General features: G+C 37.5%; 2 protein-coding genes across 3 annotated transcripts in view; both read right to left on the bottom strand.

Annotated features, from left to right (window-relative positions):
• Positions 1–7,526: 7,526 nt before the first annotated feature.
• Positions 7,527–17,985, bottom strand: LOC140951332 (uncharacterized). Of its 2 annotated transcripts, none has more exons than XM_073400599.1 (2): positions 10,807–11,990; positions 7,527–10,628 (listed from the first exon to the last, which is right to left on the bottom strand). In XM_073400599.1, exons 1-2 carry the CDS (start codon positions 10,814–10,816, stop codon positions 9,502–9,504), a joined length of 1,137 nt encoding a protein of 378 aa, XP_073256700.1. In that variant the 5' UTR covers positions 10,817–11,990; the 3' UTR covers positions 7,527–9,501. The 2 variants fall into 2 exon arrangements, with proteins under 2 accessions (XP_073256700.1, XP_073256699.1); XM_073400598.1 differs by lacking the exon at positions 10,807–11,990 and adding an exon at positions 15,172–17,985 and having other exon boundaries at positions 7,531–10,628.
• A 4,400-nt stretch (positions 17,986–22,385) lies between these two features.
• The window catches only part of LOC140951355 (DNA repair protein XRCC1-like), a 16,758-nt gene continuing 14,637 nt past the window's right edge, over positions 22,386–24,506 (bottom strand). Inside the window, exon 20 of the mRNA XM_073400621.1 lies at positions 22,386–24,175. Coding sequence (XP_073256722.1) covers positions 24,065–24,175 — 111 coding nt within the window. The 3' untranslated portion in view covers positions 22,386–24,064. The remainder of the gene's footprint in view (positions 24,176–24,506) is intronic.

The raw sequence follows: 24,506 nt of genomic DNA, 5'->3' as shown, positions 1-24,506 counted from the left end.
AGGAAGAAAACCTTTAAAAGCAAATTTAACAGGCCTCCTGAATCGTCACTTTTACAAATTCATTCTGTTCAACAGCAGTTTACCACAACAAAACATATTGCTTTGATACTTGAAAATCCAAAAATGAGTAACGAAAATCATCTAACAAAAAACTCTAACTAGTTGTAAAACAAAAAAAGGGAGACTATTTAGAGGCAGACATATTTTAGTTTTGGTTTGTACAAACGTTTTTTGTACGATCAGCTGAATTTAAATGGAGTTGAGTCTTTTTTAATCTTTGATACAAATTGGGAAGAAACAGAGAAATATTCATCGTGTGAAGCAAATTTCTAGTATGACAATCGTAAGACAAAAGAACTGCAATTTTAACAAAAAGGTTAATTCAATTCCAGAGCTGGTTCGTTACCCATAGCAACCTCAAAACTCGCTTCATTCATGAAACATGACTGTCTTTTATCTACTAGTGCCTCAGTGGCGCCATCACCTAAAATCCAATATTTGTATTGGTTATTTACTAAATTTGCTCAAGAGTTTTGCTAATTTGTGATCACGATTCTATATTCACTTGGTCCGTGATACGTAACAACTGCAGAAATATTACCAAATAAATGTTTAGTAGTATTAATTTTAAAAATAACTTCCGATTAAGTTTTTTTTAGACGCTAACAAGTGTTTAAAATCTCGTAAGTAGACCTCACATGCACGGTTATTCGCGTCTCGTGTTATGAAATCAATGTAAACCGTAACACGTGAATTTAAAGCAAGGGTTCATACCGCACGAGCCACTTCGTAGACTGTAAGATAAATAACAAAAAGTATCAAAAATAAAGTGAAGTATGTATCAACCTAAATAAGACAAACATACTTTATATTTTTTTAGTGTTAGTTGTTATCCATGGCCCAGAAGATTCAACCTCGTCATGTTATGTAAATGCAAGCAGCTACCGTAGCTATCGGCAGGATCAATATTAACTGGCCTGGGCTGTGTGTAGATTCAATACTTAATATAAAATCTTTCTAAGTGATCAATTACGAACTCACTCATTATACGCACGTAATGAGGAAGAGTTAGTTAATGAGTACGTCAAAACGAGTTGAAAAACAGTCTAATCACTTGCTCACTTCAATGTTGTTTATGTTTTTTTTTTCTTTACGATAAAGTTGTCTATTACACGGCATTTACGGTCTCTTAGCCTTGCTGTAAATAACAGCTGAAAACGTGTAACAAGACGGTACAAAAAAACAAGCCGGCTTTCAGAAAGTATAAGGCCAGATTGATCTTAAATAAACACCAACCACGTAAATTGTAAATCAGTTTCAGTGTTTTAGGTCATTTTACATGCGCGGTACTCCAACACTGAGTCAGTTTGAGTAGGGCCCTAGTGGTCTAGGTTACTAATATAATGGTTTCCCTCACGAAAGGGAAGTCGAAAGTAATGATAGTAGACCGACTAGCGATCTATCCTAAGAGTCTCAGTCTTTCAGCTCCTTGTGAAAACAAAATAAGCACCTTTATTGAGAAGCAGACCGGGTATTCTAAGTTATAACGTCGCTGAACAAAAAGAAGAAAAGGCAACTGTACGGGGGTTCCTGTTTGAAGTGGATCGAGAATGGAGCCTCTGTGTGAAGCAAACACCTGCTTAGGGCATTTAACTTTTCATTCGCCCACTGGCAAAACCAAGCATATCTATCGCAAAATGTGCAGGGAAACACTTAAGATGACAGTCTGCTGTTTATTCCACTTTTTAGTTTAGGACTAGGACAGAAGATCATATGAAAACCAATACCGTTTAATCTTGCCAGATATTGTAGCTGAATACTTCGGCGGGAGGAAATCTATGAGAAAAGGACATTATTTCTCCAAGTTAACAGCCCCATTCTTCTTTAAAAAAATTCTGCCTTAATTCCCAATATTCTTATTTTTAAAGTTTTTAAAGTTTTTCATTCACAAATTTATTCCCGAAAACCAAAGGGTATTGGGTTTTCTACATGCCCAATAGACGAAGCTTAAAAGTACCACCAACTATGAAATTGTCACAAAAGGATCAATTTAAAATCTGTTACTAGAACATCTTTTCAAATTCAGATTATACCTTCAAGATACGGAAAACAAAGTTTCCTTTAACTGATACACTATTGCCGTTTCGTATCTGTTATTTTTCTTAAGATCGTACAAGCACCAGTTTGCAAGAGCTCAAAATTCTGATCCCAATTCCGTATTTAGCAACTAATTAGCGTAGCGCCCAGCAGTCTTTCAATCATTGTTCACAAACAACTCAAAATAACGCTGCGATATTTTGAGCCCAGAAAAGTTATATGTTCAAAATATCATATAACCCGACTATGTAAAACAAGCGCCGATGTCTTGTTATGAATAATGGTGATCTTATTTCTGGCAACGTCATAACGTCCATGATATGACGATGAAGTGACGTCATGTGCGTATGGCAAACAGAGTATACCTCTAAGGCTAACATAACATACCAGTTACGTCAGGTAACACTGAAAAACACCTTGGTACAAACAGCTAATAGATTGCTTCTGATGGATAGTCTTTGTTGTTATTTTTTATTTCTCTCTGTTCAAAATATAACTGCTAGGTCAATATAACATGCTAATTACTCAGTACGTTTTCGGTAGAATTGATTGACGCAAAATAATAAGAAAACAACAAGCATGCACGAATAGTCAGCAATGATTGAGCGATTCCATTTTGCTGAACAGCATAGTAATCGGTTTATGATCGAAGCAATTACGAAGCAGAACTCAAAACATACGAATCTCGTGACGGAGTCATAGCAATATAACCCGCCTCTTACTGCTGGTGTTAGAAAGGGCCCTAATCCGACAGTAGCAATGAAATTTTCGTTTGTATACAATTGTTCTTTCGGATTCTTCAAGGGCTAATCTCTTTTAATTAACAAGTTTTGGTTTCTACTTGCATGTGTTCCGCTTTTGGTGATCCGCATTGTGTCAAGAAGTTTTGATTTAGTCTTGATTTGACTCGAGTGTTGGGTTTGATATTTAGCTAATTCACTGACTTGGGACGGCTTTTCCATTGGTAATTCTATTCCAGTTTCCTTTGCATTATTTTATTAGCGCTTGTCTGTGATAGCTTTATCGCTAGCGTTATGGTGGGCCTAGGCTGTTATGTTACTCCAAGAGCCGTTCACGGATGCAGGATGAGTTACATCAGTAAAACAACAAACAACAAGAAACAGTTAAGTTGTAGCGAACTGAGTTAGTATTCTTGTAAATCTCTTCGTTATTCTTTTATTGTTTATACAAATCTTAGCCTGAAATTCATCCGATTGTTTCGAGTCGTTTTCTCCTCTCAACAACTGAGGGAGCAATAACGACTCGAAGTAATCGGGTGAAATTTAGGCTAATACAAATCTGGCATATTCATATTTTTAAAGGTAAAACTCCACTAGATTTTAACTGTAAAACCGCATGAAGTCTCTGTAGTTATTATAGTAGCAGGCTTCATGTGATTTCGGTGAATAACTGTTATCGGAATGGCAGGAATAAAGGTAACATAATGCATCACTTTTTTAGGCGTTGTTTGAACAATTTTTCAACTAAACGCAATCAGAAAACTCTACGAAGGTCATTGCCGGGTAACACTTCGATATTTTGCAACTGGTTAAACAAACCTAGCAGCTGTTTCGTAAAAAAAAATTCTTGTGTGGTGACAGCCGTGTCAGCCGTTTAAACTCTTACACTTTAAACTGATGGAACATAAAAATGGAACATTTTAGTGTTTATTTAACCATTAATAAAACTAAATAATAAAAGAAAAAGTATATATAACAACCCGAAAACAAATTACAGCACAAAACCTAGTATTTTAGCTTTTATTCCGCAACTTCGTTAGCAAACTGACATATATGTGGTAAAATTATTCTGTACAACACAAAAAGAGCACTACCATAGATAGTATCACTAAAAAAAACGCGTATGGCAGTTTTAATCAAGGTTTGAATCATGTCTATAGACGCTCTATAACATACCTTACACGATATAATTAGAGCCGTTGTGAGAGCATTTATTTAGTTTCAGATCAAGCGAGGGAGAGGTGCCTATTTCAAACTCACCAAGAGCTTTTAAGCTTTTTTAAAAAGTGTTTGGAATGAGCAAAACAGTGTGAATGTTACTTAAGCTTTAGGCCTTAGGAGCATGTTGAAAAGCGATATCCGATACTGTGCACATACTGTAAGGTTTTGCTCTTTCCTTAGCCTGGGCAGCTGCTGGTTTTGTAGAGGAGGGGCAGCGAGCGGCGAAGGGACTAAAACCGCCCCTCACAGTTTCGCTGTTCGTTCATGCGCTTTGCACCCGCTTTCGCGGCTCGACAGATACACAAGCTACTCTTTCCTGTAGAGAAAAGAGAATAGAGGAGCCTGTAAAAAAAGCGGTCACTAGCGGCGACAAGGGAGGAGAGACGGCTGTTTTAACAGGCTAGGAACAGAGAAGGGATTAAGGAAAAAAAGCCCAAGAGGGGGTGCAAAGTATTAATTGCACTACACACATTACGTCTTTTAAAACAAGCTGAGTCAGTTTATACTGCAGTCAGTTCAGTAACATTATTGCTCAACGTACTGCTGCTTTCAGATCAGTTGGTCACGCTTTAGGACAGCTATACTCACTGAAAAGCTATGTCGTAAACTTTCATGCGCAAATGGGCTCTATCCAATCAAATGAGCGAACGACGTTATTCAACGGCGAGAAAAACAGTTGTCCAATGCAAAGGCACCGCGCGCGGTGCTTGAGTTTCGCGCCTGTTTCTTAGCCCCAGATGGGCGATCATACTAGATAGATTAGCTTTTTAGATATTTTCTAGGTGGCTTGTACCTTACGTGAGTAGCCTTGTCTTTTTTTCCGTGCGTGATATAAATAAACGTTCTTGTCTTGTCTAGGTCATTCAACGATAATTTTTTGAGAGAAGGAGAGTCTTTTTTTTCATAGAAAAGTGAAGAACAGAGCAAGAAAATTGTAGACATCTTAGAGCTTACAAAACAACAGTAGAAATGAAAAGAAAAAAAATAAATAAAAAACAAAACAGACCAGGCGTAAGCTTAAGTCGTACTTACAACTGGGTTTATTTTGTCGGCTTTAGCTATTCAAACCTCATCATTTCACTCAAATTGCCTCTGATTTTGATATCATTTTTTTAACTGTAGACAATGGTATTACCTTAATATACGCCTTAACCTCATTATAATTTTTAACAATAGTTTTCAAAAGCTTACGTCGTTTTTATCACTTTAGTATTTTCGAAACTGATAAAATTTTATGGGGCAGAATGGTGAATAAACACAATACCACACGGGAAGTGCGCACGCACGGTATTTAAAACTCGTTTATCAGAAAAGGAACAAGTGATCGCAGGGAAAGAGTGAGATTTCCGGATACGTAATCAACTTTTGCGTAAATAACGTACGCGCGCACTGTCTATGAAATATTCTATATATATATTGAGATAAACGTCAGCCTCAAAATTAATGTGAAAGGTTTGAACCCAGGAGTCATTTCAAAAGTAGGTTCAGTTTGATCGTCCTTAAAATTAATATTAGTAACAAAGAACAAAAGAACAATAGGAAATAAGACAAAATTAAAATGACATTTTCTTGCCAAGGATAGTCTATGTACGTGATCATCCTTGACAATAGACCTAAATATGTCACGTTTGTTTCGAAGAGGACTTCCGCAATTACAGTGGAAACTGTTTGTTATGGTGTAGCCATAATGTTGTTAGGTTTCCGACCTCCACTTCTCCGAAAGTGACTATTTGACACCTTTTTCGCGAATTATTAAATTTTGAAATTAGCTTGTCATGTTTTAAGTTCCAAACATAAGTCGTTGCAAACGGTACATTAGCCGGCGCGATGGGACCTTATCTTAGCGTTTTGATCCTTGGCGTTAACCAAAGTAAAGTCATGCCATTTTCTTATTACCTGGAGCCTATAGGCTCCTGATATTACTGATAACGTTTCTTACAACAACGAACATTTTCACAGATTTATTTCAATATGAATAAACAAGAATCGCAACAGAGGTATAATAAAGTAGACGGTTACGACGGACTGAAAACAATAGGTCAGTGAGGTGTCTATTATTTTTAAACCGGACGTAAACAAGAAAAGAAGACAGACCTTGACGATTTCTCTTTCATCTTACCAAAGTAACTTTAAACGTCACATTATTTCAGTAAACTCTCTTTACATCAAGACTGTGATCTTTGGAACCGCGGTACAATGATACAAAATGTCAGGGCAAAGAGGGTAAAAACCACACCCCGTCCTATCTAGCGGTGCTTCAGGTGAAAAGGCGGACTTCGAGAAGTCTCGAAACAGACTTTCTATATTATATTGTGCTATTATTTTCTTCACCAAATTCTTAACAACGCGGCACAGTATCTTTGACCAATAATTTGCCAGTATTCATGAATGAATGAAATGAAATGTCGTAGATGAGAGGACAACATTATATATTAACATGTTAGCAGTAAGCTCGGATGTCAGCATAACTGGAGTTCAGAGCTAAAGTGGTTTTCGTTTGAGTGTCGTAAAACCAAAACCAAAGTAATTACTCTGGCCAATCACATAGGACACAGACAATACATTGAACCAATCAAAACTCGAAGTAATTACATGTGGCTGACGCAAAGCGCGGGAAAATGCATGCGAGCGCGTCACAATTGGCTTTGGTTTTACTTCTGATTGGATGAAAAGGTGGCGCGAATCTTTTAAGCCAATCGCATCGTGTAGAAAGTGCAAAACCAATTACTTTTCGACACTCAAATGAAAACCGCTCTTAAAGGAAAGCAAGCCCTAAAAACGGAAGAGAGCTGGGATCATGAGAGGACGCGACCCACTCCCTTCCAGTTGTTGATATCAATCTTGAGAACGAACTTTTTTATATATAGACGCTCATGTAGACCACAATCAGCAATAAACGCTTTCAAAAAAATTAACCCCGAGATACCGAGGAGGAGATCTACAATCCCAGGGTCAATTTAATAAAACTTGTGTACAAGTGATTTGCGTTGTTTTCAAACTCTAAAACAATGGCTACACTTGTAAATTACACTAGTAAATATTTTATAATATTGACCCCTGGACAAAAGTCCCTAGGACAGTGAAGCATTATTCATAATTTCTGTAATTTCTGGGTGTCCTCGTAGAGCAGTGCAACTTTTTCGAAACTATCTTGCAGTTCTCCCTCCTCCCACCCTATTCAATGTAGCCTGCGTACAGACCCCCCACCCCTTTCCTTTCCCATACCGGGAAAAACCACGTGGCCTCCATACACGATTAGCAACGGGGAATCACAGACGCCTCTTCTCCGATTTTTACTGAGGGGAAGGGTGGTCTGTACACAGGCTATATTCAATGTTGAAACTCTGAAAAATTCCTGGATACTTCCGTTCAACGTTAGTTGTAGGGTGGGGGTGGGGCTGGCGCTGGGCTAGGGTGATTGAAATGAGCCCCACAGATTCAAATTTTTTCCAAGACTCTTGCACTTGATTGTATTTACAGTAAACAGTAAACTTGCCTATTAATGATCACTAGCCACTTCTCCATTACGCACCTGTCCAGGATTGAACAAGGGTATTATTTGGTAAACACTTCATGTATGTGCGCATCTGCTGCATCATGGCATCACTTTGTGATGGTTATGATAAGTAAACTACATCTCACTCGCGTTCGATCCTGGACACAACACTTACTGTCCTTATAAATTTATACCACCACGTTTTCAATATAAAGGCCTTCAAAAAAAGAGGAAATGATCGCCATAGGTGGTGATGTATACACAGTTTCTTATTAGTACCATGTGACATATCTGTAGAGGCAGGAGAACTTACATACTGATATATAAAGTAAAAGACAGAAATGATCGCAGCCTACAGTCTACCGATATTAAAACGCTCTATAAAGAGACAAACAAGAACCCTTTCTGTTAAGCCATAAGCCAAGCTTAAATTTTATTCATTTATTTATATCACATTTTGAAGGTGTGTGACCAAAAGTTATCTTTAAGATCCAAAACCGGTTTAGTTTCCCACGCAGCCGTTTTCGTCTTGTCACACAACCCGTGCAGGAGCGTTGAGGGACGAGATAAAATCGGATGCGTGGAAACTACATCGGTGTAACAAATATGTCTGCGAGAGTTGCGGGGCGAAAATCTGTCGAATATGCTGTTCAGTATAACTTAAAACTCATAAGGGGTTGTTCAACCCCTTATGAGTTTCTGGTATAACTATATATTTTATTTTAATTGAATCTCTTTTGTTATGTAACAAAAACACAGAACATAACACCAAGCTCATTAAATATGATAAATAGCTCTGCGATAAAATATTCAATATTAAGATTATTTAGTCTTGTCTGCTACGGAAAAGAAGACAAAATATTTTGAGAGTGGGTAACTGTGTGAAAACGTAATTCTTCATCTTCACTATAAACAGTAAGGGGAACTTTGCCGGCTTTAAAAACTTTAACGGAAATTTGTACAATTTTGATTTTGTACCAGCTCAGTCTTACTAATTTTATTATTGCTCGAAACTCGATCGTATAAGGAATTTAACAACCAACAGTGCCTAAATCGTCCACTCCCCCACTTATTTCTCAATGACTACAATTTCTCAGTTTCGAATGTAGATTATCATATTTGCCTTGAAACTACGACAGAAAAAATCTCGCTGGAAATCGAACAAGCCCTGCTACTTTCACCTGAGAAAAACGGAAAACAAACAGTACCAAACAGAAAACGAACACTGAAAAGCAGCGGTCACTCATTGAGAAGACCAAGAAGATTAAGCACTATAATATATACGACTTTAAGCTTACCTTGGGTGATAAAGACCAGCTAGACGACACTAAAAAGCGGAATAAAATAACGAGCTTTTCAATTATTCCATCGAGCTACACAGTCACATATATCAGTTTCAAGGGATTTTTCACTTTCTAGTGATTTTTTCTTATTCACTGGTACTCCGGTTGTTTCTTTAAATTTGAGACTTTTGTGATCTTTGCTGTGATCTGGAATTATTTTGTGATCCCTTTCAGAGCAACATCTTCACTACCACTCAACGTGGCCTTTCATTTGAATGGTCACACGTTATGTTTTCATCCACAGACTCAAACCATAGAATCACCTTGTACAGCGTAATAAACACTACTACAGGAAAGTACTGCCTAGTAGCTTTCATTTGAATGGTCTTTCGAAAACTGAAAAACTAAAGCCACATGAAAGCTTCTGTTGGGAAATTTTGTCGCCACCATGGGAAATTACACGTTTTATGAAGAGTTACTCTACTCGCGCGAGAAGCACGCGTCTCTCGGAAAGGGATTTTCTCTTTATATCAAAAAAAAATATTGATATTAACTTTCGATTCTAGATTATGCGACGTTTTCTTACATTTCTTTAAATTTACAAAGTAACTCTTAAACAAGGAATCAGTATTACCTTAAACAGAATTACCTTAACAAGTGTTATCTAACTACCAGCTTTTAATTTTGGAGGGAAGCCTCCATTTCGCCTCGCCCTTATTATTTTCTCAGTCTCTGGGTGAAATTCATGAAGATGCTTCATGAAATCTGCGTTTTCTGTAAAAGTGCTTCCACAGTCTTCACAGACAAACAGTTTCGATCGTCTTTCGCGGAAGCCAAACTTGTGCACGATGCCATGCACGCGAGTGAGGTGCGCTTCAAGAGAGCAGCGCTGTGTGAATGACTTGTCGCATCGGTTGCACTTAAATGGCTTTATTCCCGTGTGTGTTCTTATATGTCGCTTCAGATCAAAAGTGTCATTGAAACCTTTGGTGCAGAACTGGCAGTGATAGCGCTTGTAGAAAGAATGAGTCTTCATATGACGATTCAGAAGCCGCTGCAGTGTAAAAGAACTGTTGCAAATTTCACATTTGTACTTGGTTTCTTCACCTTCACTGGCCTTGTCCTGTTCCTTGCTCTGAAGGTTTGAAAGGCACTCCTGCTGTTGGTGAGCCGTTAAAAACGGATGACCGTGAATAAAAAAATGATTGTTATTGAACTGCGGACTGGGCGTTGGCTGTGGAATGTTTGGGCACAAGGACGACTCTCGATGATGAATTTCCGAAGCATGTCGAAGATTTAACGATACTTCACGAAGCCCGTCCAACGATGCACGAACGGGTATCGAATCAGCAATGGCAGAAAGTCGATGATCATGAAAGTTTACAACGCCATACCCATTGGCGGTCAATGGAAAATGGTGTCTTTGGCTCATAGTAATGACGGCATGATGTTCGGGTGATCGAGAATTGTGCATCTTTGATAGACCATTCCTTCCTGAGCTGATGAGTTTGGGGGGTGGAGGAAGGTTTTGAAGTTTATATCGCGAGCTTATTCCCTGCCACCAACACAAATCGTCGAGCGCTTCTGAGCGATCAATTACTTTGTCTCGCTTTGCATCAGCTTCTCTGAAAATTCTCTCACTTTCACTCTGTAAACTGGGAACAGAAATCATCTCCTGGTCTAACTCCTTGCTCTGTAAAATGCCACTGTTAAAATCAACGTTTCTTTCCTCTTCTTCCTTTGTAGTTGAGTTTTCCCCGTCTGATTCTTCTGACGACGTAAGAGTTCCATCTAAAAAGGCGAGAAGAAAATCATTTTTTAATTTGGCGTTTGTGAAATCCAGACAAATACTAACTGCATCTCGGAAGTGAACTAAATAAGGGCAGAATTTTTGTAGCATTCCAAAGCCTTAGAATAGAAGTTTATGAATCATGAATAAACTCGAAAAAGCAGTTATTTAATAGCCTACTTTTCTTCATTACGTCAAACAGGTTTGGTCTGGTCTCGTCTTCAAGAAATATGGCTCACTAAACTAAACTGATTTTTATCATAAAGAAAGAAAGAAGCCATTGAAGACTTCGAGAAACAGTGTCTTAAAAATCATTGAAAAAACTGAGGACTACTCATAAACAAAAAAGGAAAAAAAAAATTGGGGTTCGTAAAAAATTCACCGGGACAAGTTGCTGAGCAAACAAGAGTTTAGGGTGTCGCCCGTGGAAGGAATAAAAATGACAATATTCAAGCAAGCGTGATAACCTGTATGACAAATTGACCGGCCGAGTGTTTTGTCCCTATGGTTTTAATAAGCTCACAGTTCAAACTCGCTTCGACGGGTAGTTTTTTTCAATAGTTTTAAAGATATTTCTGGGCAAATGAAATATATCATGAACAGGCGCCAACTGCAATTTATCGAAAAGAAATCTTGAAGGAAGAAAAAAGAAGTGTAGGACATCTGCTTTATCAAAGAAAAAAATAACGAAAGCAAAGGAAGGAAAGAGAATAAATGTAACTACAAAAACTACTTTGATAATTTTGCCTTCTTTGCTGATTGTTAAATACTGAAAATGAATATAGGGCAACCTGCACAGGAAAGGAGGAGAAATGATTATGTTTCATTTATTTTCAGTTTGCAATCGCATACAATCCGCACGTGTTCTGTGATTAAAAGGGCACAATAAAACAACCAGTAAAGGTGAACCATTCTGTCGCGTTCCGTTCACTTTGCGTTATTACTTTTACACAAGCTACCCGCGAAACACTTTACACTTTTCAAATGTTGACAGTAAAAGAAACTAATTTTAAAGCTTCTTATGAATCTAAGACGCAAATTAAGAGAAACAGAAGGACAAACTGCTTGCTGACTTGTATCATGTTTCGGTGCCACGTTTTTAGAATATCATATTTTGCGGTTAGAAAGAAATCTATCGAATTGTAAAGTACGAACCTTCTTGTTAATCACAAAGCATTGAGTGACTGGGTCTCTCAGAATTTCAACCTTGTTTCTTAATTCCCAATTATCTGTTATCTTATCAAAGTTGCTTTCGAAACTTCTAGTTTTATCGTAAGAGGGAACGTTAATTTCTTTCATCAGGATCAGACCACAAAACGTTCCCATCCATTTTGTACCGATTGCATTGTTTTTTACTAGTTCAAACATGACGCAAAATTTTCCACTAAACTTTTCAAGAAGGTCTTCACCTTTTGGCAATAAAAAATATATATATATATAAATTTCAAGACAAAAATTCAACTTTACTGACAAGTTTTAAAAGCTGGGTATCGGCCACTTCTGCCAAGTTACGATCGTGTTACATTAAAGGCACAAGTTTGTACTTCAATCCCGAGTAACAATAGAAGCGAAAGTGGAAAGCTGAAACGTAAGTTTATCCAAGGCAAAAAGTAGTACTTTTTGGTCTAGAATTGTTTTCCCGGCAAACTTGAACAATATTCATAAGCACGAACAGGGCGAGGAATCGGAATTTCGGCAAGCTAAGTAATTTAGAAGTACTTATTCCTGCCACTTCTAATAACTATTACAGGTGCGAAAGGAAATTGTCATCTTGTTTCTTTTTCGTTGTAGAGAAATTTTACCGAGAGTGAAAGGCACAGTTAAAACGAGACCAAAATAATCATCGATATTCTGATTTTCATAGTTGGTGCAAAAAGAAAATCGGCTGCTTCCAACTTCATTTTGAGGGTGAAAACAAAACACATAAATGAATATACATATATATCGTTTTCCCATAAAACTACAGAAGCAAAGCAAACACTCCTTAAGTACGTGGATTTATTTTTCATGTAATAAACACTGCATGGTTTTACTTTCTACGATCAACTTTCGCGGAAAAGATTTCGATTCTGTGCCATATTTCAGGTGATAAAAGATTACATCTTGTTCTTCGCAAATTAACTTTTCGCCGTAGATAAACTCGATACTCCTAACGAGTCTGAGTCCTTATCGACTGTTCAAAGAGTAAGTTAAAAGGAAATGTATGATTACAGTTAAAAGAAAAGTCTACAAAATGGTAATAAACAGAATTCAGTCAAGGAAACTGACAAAATTACGCGTGGTTCTTAAGTAGCTTACTCGACAGCTTTTCAAACAGAGTAAACAACCGGGGCAAAAAATATGAAATGTCGAGTTTTCTAACATCTTAGACAAAGATTTTATTTTATGGAGAGCACGAGTTTTGCTCACACAATAAAGCCATAAAATCATATTGTGCTCACTTCTTTATCTCATTGACAGTGATTATCTTAAGTTGTGACAACACAGGAAGAGAATTTTCCGCTCGGTTCACGGTAATTTTGTAATCTTGCATTTCGTTGAACAAACTTGTTCAGTGATAGCCCGGGCGTTTCCATCTAACTTTCAATTCTCTTCTATGCAATTAAAGCTGGCCTGCCTCGCAGTAATTTCATTAATTCAGACACCTCGCAGAAAGACAAATTTATTGAATTAAAAGCCCAGCGATGTTCTCAATCAAAAAGTGGTTTATTAAAAGCAATCTCTCACCTAGTGCGAATCTTTACAAACACACTGGCGAAAATTAAAATTCTATTAGCCTCTAGCCTCAAAATAAACGCGAGTCAAAACGTTCTAAAATCTACAAATGTGCGCGCAAAAAGTTTGACTATATTTGATCTGTTTCTACGAAACCACGACTCTCGCTTTTCATTTTAGAAACTGAAACATCTTACTATAAATGTAGTTTGGTATTAGAGTCAGCGATATTATAACGCGGAACCTTTAAAGGCACTTAAGTGTTTTACTTTGCAGAAAGCCTTTGATCGAAAGGCATTTAATGTGAGGGGTTAAGTAGAGCTTCTGTCAAGATCGAGACCAAGGAAAGTACGAATTAAAACACGGAACATCTGCTCAGTTCTCGTCACCTCAAATGCACTCCGCTCTGACCGAGACGGCGGCTTTTTTTGGACCTAAAATTTTTGCCGTTTCGTTAAGTGTTTTGGGGTCTTGTCTTGAAGACTCTGAAAAGCTGCTTAAAAAGGCGTGGAAAATGCACAGGGGAAACAACAAAAGTGCCGACGAAGTTTTTGTTTTTGAAAATAATGCGTCTAAACATGGCAAAATTGACAAGTGGAGAATCGGTTTACACGTCATTTGGCAAACCACGAAAAATGGACAGCATTTGAAAGGTCTCGCATTTTAAGTGATGGGAATTTACATAAATTTAAATTAACCATAATTGTTACGACTGAACTGATCGATTTCCAGCACTAATTTTCACGTAAATTTTCTTGCCAAGGCGAGGTAAATGTTTACTACAGCCTTGAAAAAACCTAACGTTGAAGCAACTCTCTTGAAAAAGATTTATACAAGGAGAATAATTTTGTTTAACGGAAAGGCTCGCGAGGCTTCCCAAACGCTATACAAAATCTTTATTGTATATCAATTGATGTATCCATTAGGGCTTTTGTGAGATGGCGTTTATCACTACACAGAGCAAAATTTGAATATGAATGAATCAATGATCTGCATTGTTGAATTCCTTTTCGTTGATTATCTTTGCAACGAGACCAAAACACTTATCTGTAATTCAGGGACGATATTTAGCCACCTTAGCGGTAGAAATCAATTCGACGCGCCGTGTCAGGGGCTTTGTATTTTAGACTTCAAAGTACACAATGTAATCACTGAAAGCTTTCGAATTACTTTTCGTGACTAGGCAGCGTGTGTTTTTACGTGCACACACACTACAAACATTACTGTGTAATAGGCTGCGGCCTAACAAGTCCCCTATCGAATATCCGTTTCATTTAACTCCATTTCTAAAGCCAATGAAAGCGGAATAGATTATGTGCGCGTCCAAACCAATACGCATCCTCTTGCTCGACCTCAAAAAATCAAACCAAGTTCGTCAAAACACTCTTTTTTCTCCTGTGATCGTAAAAAGCTCTTAAACGGAAAACAATTGGCAAAGCCGTGATTTTGATCGATAAGCATCGGTTTACTATTTGTAGTAACATACACCTATTGTTCTTAGAGTTGCTTTCAGTGCACCCCGCGAGGACAACAGTTCGTTCCTTTAAAAGTCCCATTTCGAGGGAATCATAAAGCCCTAGGCACCGATCTGCGAGCTTAAAACGGCAATTTTCTTTGCACGAGCGGGGAAAAAGTAATATTCCGTTATCGCACCGTTTATATTCGTCCGCCAACATCTGCGTTAATAATACTGTGACACTTTATAACGGTGAAACAACGCACAGGAAATGTTACGAAGAAACTGCGAACAAAATCGTTTGTCAAAGGGTCAAGTAGACCTAGGAACTAAAAATATTTTACCCTAAAGGGAAATGTGAAGGTTTTTCTTACCTACGATTTTCTCCTCGCATCTTGCGGGTTTCGTGCCATCTTGAGTTTCTTCTTCAATGCGACGTGCTTTCTTGTTCTTCACCAAAAATGACTTGGGCATCTTCAACACTGCGCGGAGATCGCGTCGTTCAACTTCAAACCACTGAAGCCACTTCTTTTAACTTCTATTTAAAGCTGGCTCACATATAACGGGGCAGAAACTGTAAAAGCGAATCGCTAGACAGAGGAAAAACACGCTTGACACTCCGCGTGTTTAGGAAACGGTTTGCCAGAGCCCGTTTAACCGCAGCGCGCTTTGCCAGCTCTGTCGTTGGTTGCCCGTCGTTGGCCGCGAGAGAACCGTTACGTTGTTTGCAAGCTTATTCTCTTTCCCAAGCGCGGGTGTGATCATCTGATATATTGTTACGCTCCAAACAATGTTAATTAATTTATAATGTACAGCACCTATCAATCATCCGATGGCCCAACGTTGAGTCAGAAACACAGTTTAACAATAGAAAAATCAAAAAACAACAAACATTAACAAAGAAAAGAATCACGTTTAATTTACGCTGAACCCCCCAATTAAAATTTTCCTTCATCCTGCGGATTTGAGAAAAGTCATTTGCGTGTCCAAACCGCGTTGAAACAAAACACTTTTGCCGTTGTATTCGTCAGGATATCCCACGCATGATATTTTTTACCACTTTCGATGTTTCGGACTCGCAAGTTGTGTTAGAGGAGGAGCTAAAATGCGAAAGCCAATTATTTCAGTCAGCAAACAAAACGTAGTAGTATTTTTTCTGATAATGGAATTGTAATTCGTAAACGACAGAGGACCCTGTTAAATCTTTTGTTTCTGCGAGCTTGGGTGTCCATCGAGTCATTACAATTACATTTGCAATGAAAAAATAGCCAGGAGTTTTTCTTTTTTTACTTTTTATGGGTAACACGAAGAATTTTAAATTCACTTAGCACGAACGGCGCAACAAAGGAAACAAGAAGAGATGAAATTTGACTTGGCAGTTGGGATTCATTTACTGTTTGTATTTCATGTTTGTTAGGTTTAATTTTTAAAGGAGAATATGAACAGTGTTTTTAATTCGCGTAAGGCGATTGTCCTGCCCGATTCAAATATGCCTTCATACGAGCGCTAAGGCGCCACTAAAAAGCAATTTATCTTCCCTTAATTCATTTCTGTCTTTGATATCTTTACTGTTCTTAGTAACGGTGGTACCTCTAACAACGCTAACGTAACGGCTAATATCTATTGGCTTGATTTTCTCGAGCAGGAGTTTCATTAAAATGTAAGCGAGAACAAGACGGTTTATGCAAATAGATGCGTCGGGCCTCCTGTTGCTAGCAATATTTAGCAGATTTTAAGATAAAAAAAAAACCTAAACCACGTCCAGAAAATTTATCTCACTGGCCACTGAAGTTAATTTAATTTTCTCTAAGCATATTACACGATTAAAAACTGCTTACTGCAACCATTCACAAGGAATTACACATTTGTAGAAAATGATTGACTTTCACGCTTTCTGCGAGAATATATTACTATGCGGTTTCTGCGCTGTGGAAAATATTCACAATAATAGACGACATAAAAGCAATTTTATTACATTTCGCGAAAAGAAAATGGACGCGCCGGCTTTGACAAATGTTAATTTCTTTAATAACAGCAGGGCTGAAAATTTTACGACCTTTATTTATGCAGTAAAATAAAACGGGAAGTATATATTTTAATTGAAAAAGGGTTTTTTAACGTTTCACTTTTTCAAATTTATTTTGGGGGTACATTCGAAGGTGTTTTTCTGTTTCTTGGGGCAGCAGAGAAAACGGCCCGTTGAATTAAATTCTTATTGTGAAGCAGGAGGTTTCCAAGCAAGAACAAGTGATTCCATGGAAGGCCCCCATGGTGAAAAAATAACCACACATCTTGAAACAAAGAAAATGGGGAAACAATCAAAATAACAAAATATAGCATGCTCATTTTGGAATAATAGACACAGGGAAATTCAGCTACGTTTTTAAAGGCTAAATGTTTTTCTATTCTTTAGCAGTCGCGTCATGCAGTGATTGTTGTCAATACCAAGAAAGGACTAAAAGATTTCTAAATGAATGTTTTCCTTACGGCAACCGGTACAACCGTTTTATAACAAACAAAAGCTTTGGGTTTGAACGAGACCCAGCATTAATAATTTTAGAAACACTGAATGTTATGCGATAAAAAATTCAATAGCTTAATTTCTAGAGGCGTGGCGTAAAATTTGGAGTAAGCCAAATGTTTATGTTTTTTTCAAAACACGAAGGTTTTCTGTCTCACTGGTGTAGCTTTATTACCGACAAATTATTTAGTCTCCACGATGTCATTATACCTCTCGCTTCCAGCTGTAATGAAAAGATCTCAAGGCGTTTTTTAATTTTGCGGCTGGATTCATTTCAATTATTCTGAGACTCATGCCAAATTTGCCTCGGCACGCTCTCTATAAAGCAACTGAATATTTAATTCAATGGATTGAGAATAAAAACTCTTCAAATCGATTCAGTGACGACAGAAAATGCCAAATAATAAAACAAATAGACCTAGATATAAAGAATAACATAGAGTTCGTGTTAGCTTTGTATGATATCAGCATCATACGAACCACTAGAAAAAAAATCCACATGCCTAATACCAACAATTTCCCCTGCGAAACTACAAGCAAACCAATACAAAACTAATCACAAGATATATTACCCATTTAATTTGCTCAGTGCGATTCAAGAAAGACCGCCGACAAGCGAAAATAACTTCACATGTTAATAGAGAATGAGTTAAGCAAGAAATATGTTGAATTTTCCCACAGGCGAAAAAATAGAAAATAAAAAATAGCGCGCTCGGATCTTTACAATTGTAAGAAATTTCGAGATCAGAAGCATAACGCTTTTGATCAAGATATATATAAATATAAATATATTTTGGATTTGCACACACAGTGCAAACAGTGCAGCCAATAATACAGAGTTAGTTGATACAGGTTCTTCTTAACTAAACCAGGATGTCGTCCGATGTATATGCTTAAGATGGCAGCTGCAAATATTAGCTACTTACTTCACGACTAGCAGCTTGGTTTAATGGTGTATTGAATAGATGTAAACAAGCTTTAGACATCCGCTCGCGTGTTAAAGTCATATTATTCGCGTTTTCCTCGCGTGAGCTGGGTAAAACGCGTTGACAATTATGATGAGGGCTGTCAGATTTTTGCGATAACCAATGTTTAGCTATTTCGCCGCCTTGTCAACGAAAAGACCCTCATGTTCTTCACAATGCACGCAAGTATAACTGCTATAATAATGTCAGATCCAAAATTTCAGGCAAAAAGGCTTTCAAACTTCAGCACAAATTATAAGAGAAACTGCGACTAATTTTTCTGGTAAGACACGAAAATAAAATCGAAAATGCATTCACTTTTTTCAGTTAGCGTGCACTTTCCTAGCGCTGTAACATGAGACTAGTTCTCAAACGAGAAGTAAACGGAAAAACCCGACCTTGCTAAATAGAACAGTTTAAGTGGCTGTTTTTACAACGAGGAACAAAGACTACAAACACGCTCGCGATGCGTTAAAATGTCGCCTAAATAGTCGTCGCGTAAAGTGTTAAACGGTGCTTTTTCAAGGCCGTAATCTTCGACCTTTACTGCGGTCTCCATATTTCTCAACAAAGGCTTTCTTTTAACGGTTTTTGGATGCTTTTAACCTTCTAACTGTAATCTCTCTTTGGTAATCTTATTTAAGGTCAAGATGGTTCGAGCGCTAAAAATTCCGCATTGATAAGAGCGTCTAAGAAAACAACGTAACTCAACTTGAAACATCTGAAAAACAAAGCGGGAAGAAAAAGCAACTGTTTGCAATGACAATTTACTTCGAATCCATATTTTTAAAAACGCTATTTCTCCACCTGATTAGTGTAATAAGGATATGGAATTTCCCCCTCAAAGTCTGTCAAAGACCGCAACGAAACTTGCAATCATCCGTATCAATCAACAAAGTCGTTGAGTACCGAAACCGACAAATGTTTTTATGTCGAAAAAAACGAGAGAAAAGCTAAGCCCCACCTTTTGTTGACATAAAAAGGGTGTAATACAACTTAAGCATAGAGAAATATTTTTTGGTATGTTAAGGGGCGAAAATACCAATAAAATGTATTTTTTAACCATTCGACTCCCCAGGAAAAATAAAAATCTCACTGATCCTGTGAAATAATGAGAAATTAATAGTACCATATAGTAAGTATAGAAAACTACTACTTTTATCAAATGGGTAGTATTTAGATTTTCAACCTCCTTAATAAAAGTCGAACCTACGTACTCAACAGGACTCAGAGTGGAAGTTAGATCGTTCAGGAGGACAAAAATCTACATTACTACCCAAAACATATTCTGCGTAATTTTCAGATTAAAAATTAGAAAACATTTTATTGCCCCGAGCGCCAAATCGGCTTTAAACATCATATATCTGATTATTATCGCAAAAATAGCCCAACCCGATATTTCTTGATCGCAGAAAAGAGAACTTCCCAAATTCACGAACCTACAGTATTATATTTACAATGGGAAAAGCATAAGAAAAATTAAGACGATGATGTCGTCAGTTTTCGTAAGTTTCATTTGGCTTGCCTTGTAGTTTTTATCTTCCCTATCTAAACACAGCTGTCTGTTTTTTTTATATATGAATTTTCGCCTCAAAAAATTGTTCAAGCAAGATTTTTTCCAGTTTAATTTTCAACGCAGTACTGAGTTATTCAAATCAGTTTAATATGTAACAGCTTTCTTATGATGCAGAGTTTCGCAGTCTTTCCGACCCAAACACGAAACCGACATTTAAGATGAAAGCCACTAAGCAGTCCCTCTCAACGTAATGTTGTACAGCATGTACAAGGTGGTCCGGCCGGCTTATGCAGTCTGCTTGAGGCGGGCCGAGCGCGGAAACAGTGGCTTTATATATAACACGCCGGGCCTCTGAAGGCGGTCTATGGAACAATACAAAAAAAATAACTTTTTCGTCCTGCATATGTTATGTTGTACAAGACAAGTTCATCACTCTAAATTTTTACTGAAAAGTAACGAGTTAAAGATAAGGCATTTTGAATAAAAGCCAGTGAGCAAAAGCTTTTGCGATGGAGGTACATTTATCTATCATTTTATGTATTATGCACATTGTATTTTTTAACGTTTTTGGATGAAATTTACTGAAATAGGAGCAGTGTCTCTTTTTGCCGTGGGTTGCTAATTACAATGTTCAAGGTGCTCGAATGGCTACGAATGAAAACCTTAACCTGAACATTCAAAGCACAATTTTTTCAGTGGCACTGTTTATTTCTAACACTTTAAAACTACGTTCCTCACTGTTTTTCTAGCTCTTAATGCCTGCTGGTGGGATAATTCACCACAATGTAATTAAAGTGATCCTAAAATTTGGAGTCTGTGCCGGAAAATCGCATCAAATGTTTAAACAATGGCTTTCCCCTACTACCTGCGAATACAGCCGTCTCTCCTCTGAGCGGCCAGAAACAGGGAGAGGCGAAACGTCCTTAGCGGTGAGGAGCAAGGAGAGGCGGCTGTATTCGCAGCCTATTCCATAACCAAATGTTTAATATTAAAGCCATGACAATATTGGAACTCAGTGAACTCCGTGACTGGCCTGAAGGGAAAACACATTTTCTGGGCAAAAATCTACTTAAATAATATAACAAAGGATGTGTGATATTCTTGACTCTATAATGCATTATTCAATTACCACCATAAACCGAGTTATAATCATTCCCAGAATTGAGTATTCTAAATAATGGAAGAGAGTTTGAGAATAAAGTATTTCTTTTTTTTGTAAGGTGATAAAAATATAGAAATTCTTTGACGCTAAAGAAAGCTATGACGTAAAAAAATTTATAAGCGTTTTGAAAGCACATTGAAGAAATAAGCCATCCCATTGAAGTTTATTTTTTTTAATCTTCTAATATATAAATCTGAATTCCCGATAATTCTGTATAAAGTAAGCCCATGATAAAAAGTTAAGTTTTACTAACATATTCTAGGAAGTCAACAGTACTGCCATTTAATTAGGAGCGCCCCAGTCTAATCACGTTTCTTTCTTGACATTTACAAATTCCGATTAAATAAAATTCACCGCGGAAGTGGATATAAATGGCACCATATTTTAGGAACTACAAATTAATAGCTGAAGATTGCAGTAAATGACATTAAGGCGAAGATTTCGCGTGTTTCAGTTACAGGAAGTAACCCGAGTAGCAGAGGTGATAACGTTCGGCCATTTTGTTAACAGTCCACCACACGTCGCTGGGATATTTAATCTATAAGCTGTTGCAGAGATTAAGGAAACCCCTAACAGTGAGATACGGGTGATTGTTTCCTGATAAGCAAGAAGATAAGGCCGGCAAGTTGTACTACATTTATCGGCAAAGGGTCGTTAAAAATGGCGAGACTTGCGCGATATTCTTAATTTAAAAGCAAAGCAAAAAGACGAGACTAGAATCATGATAGTAAATGACAGGAGATTTGAAAACGAGGAAGAAGAAAGATAAATGGATTGCGTGAGATGTCGTAGCATGGCTGAGATCGTTGCCATTTTGTGGGCTATTAACATACCCGGCCTGATGGTCTCGCCATTGTGTCGTGATCCTGAATAATAGTTTAACTTTTCAAAAACACGAAATAAAACACTTGATGACAAGAGTGGGATGTGTTGGAGATTAGGTTACAGGCAAACTCTGATAACTGAAACTTATTGTTACTGCTGACAGACAGTTTTTTCTCTTCTTTTTCTTAATAGCATCAAATTATAAAAGATCCCAATTTACGATTCCACCCACAGTTAGAAGACAAAACCACACTCAGAAGCATCAGAATAAAAAGCAATGCTCAAAAACCTTTTACTTGGCTGTTTACAGTTTAGTATTTCACTAGTACAGTGCACAGCTTCTAATAGCCACCTTCAACTGCAGCATAATAAACAAAATACCCTCAAAATCGCTGAGAGTGGCTCTGCTACAAAAAAAAATATCCAAGGTCACTTCGGTTGATGATCAGACGGTCATTACATTAAAATGACATAAAGCAAAATTACAAAACAGCAGCTTTTACATTAATGCTATTAAAATGCATTTTTCTTTGTATTTCGGTTGTTTTACGGTTTCATCTCGACTAAACATACCAAACACTGACCACAGCAAAACAACGGAAACAAACGGTAGCTTTTATTAGGCTGCCATTAAACGTTTTAGAATTTATTCCATCAACTTAACTTTCAGAACCATCTTGTACAGTACAATAAACTGAACGATGTCAAAAGGAAGTACCACTTAGAAAGCTTTCAATTAAATGATCACGTTGCATGCATCCAAACTAGAGAGGACCACCTTGTAACATTGTCTTGTATACAACACTAAGAAGGAACAGCCAAGCGAGAAAGGACTGTTTAATACAGATTCTTTTTGAATGATCACAATTTAAGGCTGACAGACTTTTCACATAAAAGAAATGTTGAAACATAACCCAGTGCATTAAAAGGCCTTAGGAAAAATACTGCTAAGCCTGAAGCTTTTGCTTAAAAGTGAAGTCAGATTAAGTTAGACTTGTCCACAACGTGACTTTTTCGAGCAACGAAGTCGGGAGAAGTACGGATAATCCAGGCAAAACAGACGTTTAGAAAGTCTAAGTTTTCAGAATTATAGGCATAACTCAAAATCAGACAGGGAGACATCACACTATAGTTAGATAAAATCTCTTGCCAGAGAGTGCGGCATGCGTGGATAGACTAAAGACACCTTGGGTTTCTTTGAAGACTTCTCTTACATTCAGGTTACCAGTCCCTAACGTGAATCTCACCGGAGAGAGAGAAAGGTCTTGAGTGAATTAAGACCTTCAACTGACAATTCAGAATCGCATTCGAAAGTAGCACTGTGCTAGAATCGCTACGGCTCACCGGAAGTTTTAAGAAAATACATTACCATGCCAGCATGCGTGTGCGTGTCTTGGGTGCAAACGATTTGTAATTAATTGCAAGTTAAGTAGGTGATCTTTCTTAACTATAGACTTATCGCTGGGTTATAAATATTTCTACTATGCCCTGACGACGATGCGGTAGCTATCATGAGTTTATTATTATTATTTTTAGTGCGAAATCCCTCTCACTGTAACACGCGCGCGTATATATGGTATATATGATATAAAATAGAATACATTTTCCGACGAGGTAATAAGTTCAGGCATTGGCTTACCTTCACCGGACAGTAGGGAACAAAGACAGATTTTCTGCATAGTAGCATCGTGGTTCGAGCCTTGATTGAGCTGAAATTCACTTCTTATGCGTTGCTCGACGCGACAAATTAAGGATTTTTTTGACGTTTTTTTTGTTTTTGCTTCAGTTGCCTTACAGAGCCTTTGCTTCCGGTAAAAAATGATAAATTAAGGTATAGCAGTAAAGATTATAGATATTCTCATTTTTTTTAATGAAAGCTTATAAATTAAGAATGATATATATGTCCTGTGTTAAACGTCGTCTAAATTAAAACTTAACACAGTTCATGGTACGACATGTTAAAGATCTATGTTCAAAAATTTGATGACATTTTATTCTCTCTCTAGAAAAGACCGATAGATTCGACTATCAAGGGGAACTGAATGAGAAAACCGACCGCTTATTTGAATAAAGTTCGGTTAAACAGCTCCTTTCCAATCCAAGCTTTATGCTCTCCTGATCAGACCTATTAGTTCTCGTTACTCCTCGTTCAGTTGTCGGGAAATCTTCGCCTCACAACCCCCACGATAACATGACGGTTCTCCTTTGTGCGCACATACCGTTGACAGTGAGTCTACTCTTTGAGTACGAATGTTTCATGTGTTAATTTTAACCCACACTATGAAGGAACAATTATGTATGGCTGAAATGGAACAAGGGCACCTTTGTCATGACAAACCATAATCCACTTGGGCCGCACAAAAGCTAAGGAAGCGTTTTCGTTCAGGGCCTGGGAAAGAGAAAACGATAATAAAACCATTCAGTACAGTCTCAAACCAAAGGCCAAGTTAAAGCCGCCTTACAAAGGGGCAGTCAGTCCGTCGATGGATAGAAACGTGAGTAAGCAAACGAGTTTTTTTTTTCATAGTATTTTATAACCTATTACATGTATTATCTAGGTGGTTATATCTGTGCCGTATGACGCAATCTTTAGGCATCTAAACAGTGGACTCGGGTCTGATCGTTGGTCCGATCAAAGAAATTAACCCATGCACTGTAATCCAGACTAGGGAAATGCCTTGGCTTCGAAGAAAATTTCATTTCATTTTTATTGGTTAATC

This window comes from Porites lutea, chromosome 10, assembly GCF_958299795.1.
Source record: "Porites lutea chromosome 10, jaPorLute2.1, whole genome shotgun sequence".
NCBI classification, from domain to species: domain Eukaryota; kingdom Metazoa; phylum Cnidaria; class Anthozoa; order Scleractinia; family Poritidae; genus Porites; species Porites lutea.
Note: the sequence above shows the minus strand (reverse complement) of the source record. Positions and strands in the feature narration are given on the sequence as shown.

Coding starts and splice junctions, on each gene's coding strand:
- LOC140951332 (XM_073400598.1), bottom strand. CDS start 15,271: ATGCCCAAGTCATTTTTGGTGAAGAACAAGAAAGCACGTCGCATTGAA. Junction 10,629..15,171: donor ATGCGAGGAGAAAATCGTAG/GTAAGAAAAACC, acceptor TCGCCTTTTTAG/ATGGAACTCTTACGTCGTCA.